The sequence below is a fragment of the Chanos chanos genome, chromosome 4, assembly GCF_902362185.1.
Source record: "Chanos chanos chromosome 4, fChaCha1.1, whole genome shotgun sequence".
NCBI classification, from domain to species: domain Eukaryota; kingdom Metazoa; phylum Chordata; class Actinopteri; order Gonorynchiformes; family Chanidae; genus Chanos; species Chanos chanos.
This window is the reverse complement of record NC_044498.1, coordinates 52,787,621-52,799,863: the sequence shown is the minus strand read 5'-3', so window position 1 is coordinate 52,799,863 and position 12,243 is coordinate 52,787,621. Positions and strand designations below refer to the sequence as shown.

Here is a 12,243-nt window from a genome sequence, read left to right as displayed (position 1 = left end):
GATTAGATGAGACAAAACGGTTAAATCTGAGGTGTATTCATTAACACTACGGTTTCCTGTCAGGTGAGAAGGCAGGGTGAGCAGGTCTGATAGTGATGGCGGAGCAGAGCACAGAGGTCAGATGTCTGGGTTCTTACAGTAGGAGCCTGAGGAGGACTTAACAGGAGCAGTCTCACTGTAACTCTGGGCCATCGTCTCCTTCTTCAGTGAAACATCTGAAAACGACCCTTACGACACACACACAGTTTGGTATCTAGTCAACACGGGATCTAATTCTGTTGGGTTAACACTATCTAACCTTTTAGGATACTCTGTATTTTAGGATATTGCTGCTTTATGCAAAATGATGAACCCAGCTGAATGTGGGGTACTGATGTTCCGTCTGTTCCTACCTCCCTTGGTGCTGCTGTTGGGGAACTGTTTGCCACTGTCTTTACTCAGGACCAGCACCTCAGTGTCCCTCTTTGCCGGAATGTTTTCTTTCTCTAGCAGGATGTATTTTCGTGGGATGTCATCGTTCAGGGCCCTGGAGGCAGATCCTAATGGGCAGACCCGAAGGGGTCAGTTAATCGTGACTGAATCCTGTGTCCATTCTCACTGACTGCTACATCAGCACAGAGAGAGTCGCGGTAAACGTACAGTGGTGGGCGGGGCAGGGCACCTACCTGTCGATGTGGAGACTCCTGTACTGACAACAGCAGTGCTGTTGACACCCTGGGATGTGTTCTTCTGTACCCCATATCCTACACACACACACACACACACACACACACACACACGCACGCACGCACGCACGCACGCACGCACGCACACACACACACACACTCTCTTTATTTCAAATTGTCACTCTTTGAGTCTATGTTTTGTATATACATATTTCATGTATGTAATATAGTTAGTTATTCCCAGCTCTGATCCTATGGAGCGGTAGTGTCCGGTGAAACAGGTCTCCAGGACTGTAGGAAGAGAAAAGTTTGGGGGGGGGGGGGGGGGGGGGGGGGGGCACAGAGTCATACCTGCATGTGTGTTAACACCACTGGACGTCAGAACACCACTGGACGTTGCTAGATTGTTCTGAAAACCATACACTGTAGAGAGAAATACAACACACTGTAGTGAACGTCACTGATTCAGATTTGTCTCTGTAATAACTACAGTGCATTATACACTGAGACTGATAACATGGATGGACTTGTGTGATATGTCATTTTGCAACTGACTCAGTTTACGTTTAGGGGGCAGAAGCGTCATTGTCCGTCGGACTGATGGGGCAATGCTCACCTGACAGGGACGAGGGTGAGGTGCTGTTGAGAAGAGAGGAACCTGCTGACATGTTGTTTGTGTTGCCGTGGTAACGATAGGTGCTGTCCGTAGAGGTACCAGAGGGCAGCGTAGAACTGGTCCATGAATAGGAAGGCAGAGCAGAGTCCAGAACAGTCGTGTCGTACTGCCCTGAGACTACAGCATCAAAGACAAGTAAGCACTGATGTAAGATAACAGTGCTGAAGTCTAGGATAACAGTGTTGAAGTCTAAGATAATAGTGTTGAAGCCTAAGATAACAGCGCTGAAGTCTAAGATAACAGTGTTGAAGTCTAACATAACAGTACTGAAGTCTAAGATAATAGTGTTGAAGCCTAAGATAACAGCACTGAAGTCTAGGATAACAGTGTTGAAGTCTAAGATAACAGTACTGAAGTCTAGGATAACAGTGTTGAGGCCTAAGATAACAGTGTTGAAGTCTAAGATAACAGTGTTGAAGTCTAAGATAACAGTGTCAAAGCCTAGGATAACAGCGTTGAAGCCTAAGATAACAGTGTTGAAGTCTAAGATAACAGCGTTGAAGCCTAATATAACAGTGTTGAAGTCTAAGATAACAGTGTTGAGGCCTAATATAACAGTGTTGAAGTCTAAGATAACAGTGTTGAAGTCTAGGATAACAGTGTTGAAGTCTAAGATAACAGTGTCGAAGTCTAAGATAACAGTGTTGAAGCCTAATATAACAGTATTGAAGTCTAATATAACAGCGTTGAAGCCTAATATAACAGTGTTGAAGTCTAATATAACAGTGTCGAAGCCTAATATAACAGTGTTGAAGTCTAAGATAACAGTGTCGAAGTCTAAGATAACAGTGTTGAGGCCTAAGATAACAGTGTTGAAGTCTAAGATAACAGTGTTGAAGCCTAATATAACAGTGTTGAAGTCTAATATAACAGTGTTGAAGTCTAAGATAACAGTGTTGAAGCCTAATATAACAGTGTTGAAGTCTAATATAACAGCGTCGAAGTCTAAGATAACAGCGCTGAAGCCTAAGATAACAGTGTTGAAGTCTAGGATAACAGTGTTGAAGCCTAAGATAACAGTGTTGAAGCCTAAGATAACAGTGTTGAAGCATCTCTGAGCTGAAGACTGGCTGGAGGCCGAACCTGACTGGGAGCCGATGGTGGTGATCTTAGTCTCCACGGTGGCCTTGCGAGGGACGGGCAGTGTGGAGGAGGTGGAGGAACGGGTGGGGCTCACACTGGAGGAGCGACTCCCCTTCAGCAGCCTCTTCACATCATCCAGCTCAGTCCCTGTGTAACCAATCACAAACAGCCCCATCTAATAACCGCACATAGTCCCTCCCCCTACTGATCCAGACACCAACAGTCTACCCAAATTAGCACAAAACTCATCGTTTAAAGGTTATATCGCATGGTGTATAAAGAATGCCAAAAGAGTGGTAATTTACAATTACAGTAATCACACAATTAAAGAAGGGTATTGCACCTAGCGGGAAAACAACACAAACTGTCGCTGTCAGACTTTTAATGAGGAAGAAAAGGCAGTGAGAAACACTATAACTGCGGTGCTTTTTTAATACAATGTTGTTAAAACGTTGCTTAAGTGATAAGTGCATATATTTGTTACCCAGATGTAGGAATTATGAGAGTGTAAGAATACAAACAGAGACCATATAGAAATTGATACTGAAACTGATCTTGGTCTCTTGATTTGTTCACTCATTTACTGTATAGAAGCTGTTTCTGTGGAGACAGAGGTTGAGTACTCACATCTGGTGGATGGTGAGGCACTTTGCAGTCTGGCCCTGATCTCACTCTCTAAAACATGACAGAGAATTGAGAGACATCAGTGTGCATCTTCCCTTATAAGAAATCAAACCTACCACTGTCCAATCAAATCTCACAGACAGAAGATCTACCACTGTCCAATCAAAATTCACTGACAGAAGATCTACCACTGTCCAATCAAATCTCACTGACAGAAGATCTACCACTGTCCAATCAAAATTCACTGACAGAAGATCTACCACTGTCCAATCAAGAATGTTCTTTACCTCTGCTCTGGCTCCTCCCTCTGGATAAACCTGTTGGGGGAACAAGTCATATAAAGTATTCCACAGAGTGACTGTTTTTCATCTTTGTGCTGTGAAGATACAGTATGTCTGTCCTGTGATGTGAAGATATGTCTGTCCTGTGATATGAAGATATGTCAGTCATGTGATGGGGGTTGGCTGAAGATGAGATGGTTTTAAGACATATTCTCACCATAATCTTTCCTTACAAACTCCGGCGAGGAGTTTCCACTGGAACTTCCTAATGGAAAAACAGTCACTTAACATAACAGCAGGACCAGATTTCTAAACATGAGCCATATATTTAAATGTAATAAATCAGTATCAGTGGAATTTACTGGTAAATAGTTTTCAGATAGTCAAACAAAATTATAATAATTTTATAAATGGACATAAAACACATTTGAAAGAGTTGACAGTTGCATGTTTTTATTTGGACATAATTTACACTGGTTTCATTTGTCTGAACTCCTGACCGCTCAAAGTACTGCCCAGTGATTGGCTGAACTGTGTGTCACTCACCGTCGTAGCCCCCTGAGTGGCTGGTGATGATCTTCCTCTCCTGGAACAAGGGGGATTGGGTTATAGAGGAGGAGGAGCCATGGGTCTTCCTTGTGCCTCCAGAGGAGCCTGACCTGCCCTTTGACCCTGTGCCTGATCCTGACGCGTTTCCGAACCCTGCGTCACTGCCACCTCCTCTGGCCCTAGTGTTTCCGGACAATTCCTCCCCCAGGTACACTCCAGACCCAGTATACAGACCCGAGCCAGAACCGGAGCCCCCTGCACTGACGCCCACTGAGGCTGAGGACCAGAGGAGAGTCAGTGATAGTGTTAGATTTGCTAAAGGTGCAAATGAAACCTGAAAACTGTAGCACCATTACACAAAAGCCCAGAGCTCGGACATTTCTTAGAGATCAGATAAGATCTGAGAGTGTAATGCGAATTTAACCATTTACGTGAATGTGCTTGATTCAGAATCAACAGAGTCCTAACGATGCATGTTCTTACAGGACGAGAAAGAGAAGACGCTGCTGTTCTGTACTAGAACATTCTTCTCCAGCCCGGAGCCTCCGGAGCTGCCAGACATGCTCTTGGCTCCCTCTGCAGGACACAGTACCAGAACATAAGGGCAAGACCACAATGTAGCATCGCTTTCTGTATTTAATGGCTTTGTATCAATTAAAATCCCCAGTGATTGGAGAGTGAGGAGTAAACTCACTCGGTGGCAGAGATGACAGTCTGGTTGTAGTTGTTGTAGTTTCAGAAATAACTAGGCATAAAATACAACAAAGTTATATTATTAGACATGTTTTTTTATGAAGAATTACATATGGTGTTTCAGTCCGCTGAGAGGAATCACTGACGTCAAAAACCGAGCTTGTCCAATATTAAATGACCACTAGGGGGCGCACTACATCAGCAGTTCTACTTCACCCATCAGACAGTGTGAGCTGTGAACTCGGTCATCAGGCACAGTAAAGTCTTACCTTTACTCTCTGGGCTGGCTCCGGAATGATGTCTTAGTCTCGTTAGTTCATCCATTCCATGTTAACTAATATGAGGGAAACAAAAAGAACTGATTAACTTCAATCTTAGACTCTGTGCTGTGATGTGAGTGGGGGATGACTGACCTGTAAAAGCAGTAGTCTGATTATTTTAGTAAAACAGTGAGGTACTGTCTGTGAGACGTCTCCTAATGCCAGGAACAAAGTACAGTAATGGACTAGATCTTACAAAACAATCCTTAAATTCCATTATCGACCACTGAGACTGGTTTTAAACCACCATCTCTCACCAACAAACGTACGTGCCAAAGGGAGCACCAGTAGTGACATTTTTCCAGTTGTCTGTCAAGTCTTTTCAATTTGTGCGTTTGTTTGTTTATTATTTAAACCTTCATGGATAGTGCTCTAAAATGTTCTCACTGATCTAAAACGGAACTTTTACCACTCGTTTTCTGTGATAACTCCCATCGTTCTCAATCACAGCACGATTACAACATGTCACTCACTCCTCATTTCAAGTCTCAGACCGCAGCTGTTTCACTGAAACGTCCACTCGGTTCATCTGGAAATCTGCTTAGATAAGGTTAATCATTTACTGGTTACAAACCAGACATTTTCTGATGTATTCTCCCGGTGTCTGAGTGTACGTCTGTGAGGGACACAGGTATCGTCTAATCTTATGGCACCTGTGGTATAAAAGTCTGCACAGGTATCGTCTAATCTTATGGCACCTGTGGTATAAAAGTCTGCACAGGTATCGTCTAATCTTATGGCACCTGTGGTATAAAAGTGTGCACAGGTATCGTCTAATCTTATGGCACCTGTGGTATAAAAGTCTGCACAGGTATCGTGCAATCTCATGGCGCCTGTGGTGTAACGGTGTGATAGAGTCAGACCACACGTGTGGTAGGAAATTCTCATAGACCATTACTATGCCTATGACACAGAAGTAGTTCTACATGTTTACATTTTTTTGTATGTGTTTCTTCCTATAAATTCCTTTTGGTCACGTTTTCAGTCTAAATGCCAAAGTGTTGGTCTGATTAGTGTTCTACGGCACATTTATTTTATAAACCTGTTGTTTTTAACATTTGTCAGATTTTCACGAAACAGCACTGTGAAGAATATTCTCAGTGGAACGGGTTGCATTGTAGCACTTTCAGAACATGAAATGCAAAGGGAAAGAACGGAACAGACATTATACAGATTTATCTATCTTATTGTCAGATATGATATAGATTTATCTGTCTTATTGTCAGATATGATATAGATTTATCTATCTTATTGTCAGATATGATATAAATTTATCTATCTTATTGTCAGATATGATATAGATTTATCTATCTTATTGTCAGATATGATATAGATTTATCTGTCTTATTGTCGGACAACATAGAACAGATCACCCACATGGAGAGCAGACAGCAGTAATTATATCAGTCAATAAGCAGCGATCAGAGCCTAAAAGAGGAAAACAATAATGGTTTTATATTTTCATAACAGAAGACATGAAACACATGCCTCAGGGGCTTATGGTATGTGTGGTTTTTACACAAAGAGACAAGTTCTGACACAGAATACTGTCGGGAGCTATCATCCGACAAAAATGTTTTTCAGCCGCAGCTCAGATTTTGTGTCAGACTTCATACATGGGCCGAGAAAGCAAAGTTCAGAATATTGTGTGTTAAAAAAGTCACTGCACAGTATATTGATATACTCACTGTACAGTATATTCATATACACACTGTACAGTATATTCATATACTCACTGTACAGTATATTCATATACACACTGTTCAGTATATTCATATACACACTGTACAGTATATTCATATACACACTGTACAGTATAGTCACATACTCACTGTACAGTATATTCATATACTCACTGTACAGTATATTCATATACACACTGTACAGTATAGTCATATACTCACTGTGCAGTATATTCATATACTCACTGTACAGTATATTCATATACACACTGTGCAGTATATTCATATACACACTGTACAGTATATTCATATACTCACTGTACAGTATATTCATATACACACTGTACAGTATATTCATATACTCACTGTACAGTATATTCATATACTCACTGTACAGTATATTCATATACTCAGTAACGTCTCTATCACGTGAAAGGCGCATTCATCAGCGCCACCACACCCTTCTACCACATCTTCAGTTTCAGCTGAAACATCAGATTGTATTGTGCATGACACTGTTTTTGGCATTCACAACACTGACATGGAAATCGCGTTCCTCGTTTGAGCAGATATCAGTAATCATGCACTTTTGCCTATCAGTTTATAATCATGAAATGCAATCAGTTTGTTCATTTATTATAAATGAGAGTTGAGTGACTGACTGTAGATTATTTGATGAACTTGTCCTGGTCTTCCCTGTGACACTGATAAAGCATACAGCACTGTAAGTCTCTGTGTGAAAACACACTACCCAGCAGCGTGGCACTGCCGTCCGAACCAAAGACAGAGGAATGTGCACAGGTAACACACACAATACAGCAAGGGCAGCTCTGACTTCACACACACACACGCACACACACACACACACACACGCACGCACACACACAAACACACACATACAGCAACATGAATACAGACAGCATGAATACTGCAAGGCAAACTATGACTTTACACATATGAGCCATAAACAAATAAACCATAACCAATAATCCAAAACTCAGCAGAATGATAAGGTTTGTTTACGTTCCTCTCCTACACGCTAATCTCTTGCCTGTTTATCAATAGTTAACAGTTTAGAGAAAATGCAGTGACAGAGTGAGCAGTACCTTCAGTATGTGTGAATCCTGGGAATCTTTTGGCAGAAGAGACAGACCTGTGGGCTCAGTCTGCCTGGCTGCTGCTGCGTTGGGAAGTTTAATGGTCTCTGATGGCTATAAAGGAACTGCAGACGCTCTATTCTTTTCTATTTTCTCCTCACTTCCACAGGCATGTTTGCACATGAGGACTGGGCTGGATTTTGTGTGAAGCCACTCCCAGACCCCTGGCAGGTACACACACAGCCTTTTGGCAGAAGAGCGTCCCCCATGGGAATGGGGCACGCTGCGTTTATGATCAGTCAGGGCGTGTTCAGCAGAGACTTGTTGACTTCGCTAAATCATCTTTACTCCTCTAAACCAGCACAACTCACTCTTCTAAACAGCCCCAATCAATTCCATCCTTCTGATGAACCAACTCGGCTGTATCTCTGAACTGTGCAAAGGTTTATTATGTTTTTGTGAGTGTGTGTGTGTGCGTGTGTGTGTGTGTGTGTTTTTCAGTGGTATTCACAATTATATAATCGATGAACCTTAACCAAACACAAATGCATGTAGTGGAATTGCGCTTCTTACCAACATAGCAATAATTCTATTACAATTATTATTTGTACAACTCAGAATAAGAATAAGAATAAGAATAAGAATAAGAATAAGAATAAGAATAAGAATAACTTTATTTGTTGAGCACCCAGCAACAGCAGTTATGGTTTTACAGTAGATTTTTAAAAAAATAATAAAATACAGGATACATAGAGGACTAAAGATAATATATAAATTAAATTATAAATAATAATTTATAATAATAATTAAGTTTATATTAATAATTAAACCGAATGGTCACAAAAGTAATATTTGAATAAGAATAAGAAGAATAGTAAAGCCATAAATAAAAGAGAGTGATAATCAATGGGATGTCACATGCACACACATATACACTCATAACATCCTGGAAACCCTGTCCCTGCCCAATTTACAGACATGCTATTTGAGACAAATCATAACATCCTAAAAGTTTTAGGATTAGAGATAAAGTGGACATAACTTGTCTGGACTCTGACACACGTGTCATAAACTGTTTTCCTTATGAGGAAATTATGATGATTCACTCTCTCTCTTTAATAAAGTGTATGACCGTAGGCATGACTGAGAAATTTGTTATGCTGTCCAGTTGGATATTTGCCTTCTCTGGGCGGGTCCAGCGCCTCTGTGCTGTGTGATTCCCTCCCACCACACCCTGCTAGAACAGAATGCACACCTGTATGACTCACAAAGGGAGCAAACTCCACCCCTGACAAAAAACAGTATCTGGAGGCATGGGTCAAGTGCAGTGTGTTGCCATAGATTCTGTAGAAGTCTTGCGAATAATGCTGGAGTCCAGCTGTTACATAAGACTGGCCAATGGCCAAACCAGTAAATGAGTGAAATGACTCAGGTCATAATGGAATCTTCAGTAGGCCCTTGAATGCTGGGACCAGTACAAACCCGACACAGACATGCAACCAGACATTAGCAGACTAAACCTAAAATTATGGTGCTTTTTATGACAAAGAATTTAAGTATAAAAAAAAAGTTGAAAATTATTTCGGCTCCACCCCCTTTTGCGCAACTCACAAAATACATACATACATACATACATACATACATTCATATATATTATATCACTGAATTATCTTCACTTACATTTAAATTTTTCTCATTTATTTAACTAATTTTTCAGCTAGTTCTTAAGTTTTCACTGAGTCAAATGAACTGCCACAGAACTCTCCAGACACACCCACTATTATAAAGTCAATTTTGGCTTGTATTTTTGTGTTTAAAATGTTGTATCTAATCTACTATTTCCACATCTGTGAAGCTGAACGAAGCTGATAGCTGGCGTTTTCCTTCATAGTTTTTGTGCTTCTTTGAACAAACCAGTAATGTGGTAATGGTAAACACAGACCTTATCGTAAAATTTCAGGCCAATTATCAGTAGAACAATCAGACTGAGTCATACAAAATATTATATTGTCTTATGATATTGTCTGAATACTGTTTCGTCTGCATATGCTTTCATTGTGGTTTTCTCAGTAAAGACCCTACTTTTTTCATTATGCAGTTTAGTGGTGAGACCTGCAATACTATAAAAGCGATCTGTGGTATCAAGACGAGACACGGTTTTCTTTCACTGTGCATTACACGCTGTGTTCTATAAAACTGCAAAACAATAGTCTGTCTCCTGATTGGCACACACAGGATTAATCAGTATTTTCATAGCTCAGAGAGAGAATCCAGTTAAATCAAAGTTAAAATAATGATCCCTTAGGCAGATACCACAAAGTCAGACTTGTGATTCTCAGGTCAAGTCAAGGCAAGATTTAGACTTCAATCCAGTCCTCTCACGGTGCCCAGAGCAGAATGAAGAACCTGATAAAAGTTGGAACAGATCTTCTCCAAACTCGGAACTAAACGCGCTAAGACCATAAATCCATTTAATTTGATATATAAACAATGAGTCGTGTTTAAAATCTGACTTACTTAAGAGCACCTCGTGCAAACGTGTTTGTACAAAACGTGATGGTATGTGGTGCTGAACCATACATTTTTACGTTACGTATGCGTCCACAATCCTACATTTCCCGTGAACCATCTGATGAGCACCTTAAGGAAGTGACGTTAAGTCGCACCAAACTTTGAATCTTGCAGCTATGTGTATTTTTCTATGTACAGGAAGACGTCTGTGTTCCCCTATCTCCACAGTAAAAGTAAAGCTATATAGTCTGCTATTTCAGCAAAATCAGGACAGCCTTACAGATTGTGATACGTGACATTGCCGTCGAAGTTGCTCAGGAGGCGAGACAAATGTGTAGACTGAGGAACACTGTGTGGTTTTGCTAATTTAGCGACCTGTTCGCAAAATAAGTGATCTTTGCGGAACAGCCTTGCTATCGGTCCCCTAGGAGTTAAAAATATACGATTACATTTTCCCCCTGTTTCATAAAAATGGATGCAACACCAAAGTCACAGAAGGAGAACTCAGTGTATCAAACACCAGTGAATTTGGTCGAGTTTAGTCCAGATTACTCTGGTGCTGGTAAGGTATGTTTCTAGTTCTGGTTACCGTCGACCCACTGAATAGCACGGATGACTGCTCTCTGCTATAGCGTTGCTTCAAGTGTTTTTATTTCCTTGTGAAGTAATTAAGTAACTTAAAAATTACTTTAAAAATATCATTAATATGGAACTAGAATATCATTAATTTAAAAATGTAAACAAAAAAGAAAAGAAGCGAATCGCAGAGTGCTGAATATCCTTTGATGACATGTCTGTTTTTCACAGTATACTACACAATAATCTAAATAATATCAATAAATGTATGTATTTAAATATAATCATCACCCAAGTGAACTATACTGGGTTGTTCTCAATACCAAGGTACGAGTTCCCTCTGTAAGATTTTTTAAAGCTCAATCAATTTTCCCCAGCCAATGAGTGCGTCCCTGAGGGAGAGACTTAAAAAAACGAGGCGATCCTTTAGATCACCGTCAAACGTGGCGAAACGTCTGAAAATCGACGAGGAGTCGGCTCAGTCTTTAGAGGAAGGAAAGACTAAACACGAAAGAGACACAACGGACGTCAACAGTAATGAAACGATGCAGAGAGATTCCCCGGCGACATCCCCTGTTATAGCTGAGAGCTCATTAACTCAGGCTGACATGCTTCAGCAGCGAGATCAGCTGAGGAGGGAGGTAAAGGAGAAGATGGATATTCTTCGAAGATTAAATATGGTCAAAATGTACAGAAGCAAGGTAAAACTGATCACATAAAACAACACTCAGTTGTACCCCATCTGGTGATTTAGACCATGTGAACTGTACTGTATGGTATGACTGAAGTCTCACTCTCTCGCCTGTAGAATGACCTGTAGACCATGTGAACTGTACTGTATGGTATGACTGAAGTCTCACTCTCTCGCCTGTAGAATGACCTGTAGACCATGTGAACTGTACTGTATGGTATGACTGAAGTCTCACTCTCTCGCCTGTAGAATGACCTGTAGACCATGTGAACTGTACTGTATGGTATGACTGAAGTCTCACTCTCTCGCCTGTAGAATGACCTGTAGACCATGTGAACTGTACTGTATGGTATGACTGAAGTCTCACTCTCTCGCCTGTAGAATGACCTGTAGACCATGTGAACTGTACTGTATGGTATGACTGAAGTCTCACTCTCTCGCCTGTAGAATGACCTGACCCAGCTGCAGGAGCTCACGGGCAAATGGAGACTCTGTGCTCAGGCTGTTTTATATGAGCTGCAGACAGAGTTATGCAAAGACGGCAGGAAAACCAGTCTCTCCCAGCTCATGGACCAGTTTGGACTGGAGGACGGCATGCTTCATTTTGACAGGACAGAGGACGACTTCACGGACAGCTGAAATTCACTGTATAGGGCTATTGCCCAACACTTGACTTCACAACATAAGTTATTTATGTAATGAGTTCTGTAATAATTTACTACAGATTCATAAATCCTGAGTGCCTTATTACACTGTTAGAAAAATGACTTACACATCGTTCTTAATACTTAGGAT

General features: G+C 40.9%; 2 protein-coding genes across 2 annotated transcripts in view; one reads left to right on the top strand and one right to left on the bottom strand.

Annotated features, from left to right (window-relative positions):
* Positions 1-4,895, bottom strand: part of col17a1b (collagen, type XVII, alpha 1b) — a 28,481-nt gene extending 23,586 nt beyond the window's left edge. Inside the window, exons 1-13 of the mRNA XM_030772448.1 lie at positions 4,841-4,895; positions 4,573-4,623; positions 4,362-4,454; positions 3,876-4,154; positions 3,547-3,594; positions 3,336-3,365; positions 3,052-3,099; positions 2,425-2,571; positions 1,282-1,458; positions 1,011-1,088; positions 666-761; positions 393-539; positions 138-227 (exon numbers count right to left, since the gene is read on the bottom strand). Coding sequence (XP_030628308.1) covers positions 138-227; positions 393-539; positions 666-761; positions 1,011-1,088; positions 1,282-1,458; positions 2,425-2,571; positions 3,052-3,099; positions 3,336-3,365; positions 3,547-3,594; positions 3,876-4,154; positions 4,362-4,454; positions 4,573-4,623; positions 4,841-4,895 — 1,339 coding nt within the window. The remainder of the gene's footprint in view (positions 1-137; positions 228-392; positions 540-665; positions 762-1,010; positions 1,089-1,281; positions 1,459-2,424; positions 2,572-3,051; positions 3,100-3,335; positions 3,366-3,546; positions 3,595-3,875; positions 4,155-4,361; positions 4,455-4,572; positions 4,624-4,840) is intronic.
* A 6,242-nt stretch (positions 4,896-11,137) lies between these two features.
* sfr1 (SWI5-dependent homologous recombination repair protein 1) lies at positions 11,138-12,087 on the top strand. The gene is made up of 2 exons (XM_030773054.1): positions 11,138-11,458; positions 11,896-12,087. The coding sequence occupies exons 1-2, from the start codon at positions 11,138-11,140 to the stop codon at positions 12,085-12,087; spliced, it is 513 nt and encodes a 170-aa protein (XP_030628914.1).
* The last annotated feature ends 156 nt before the right edge of the window (positions 12,088-12,243 follow it).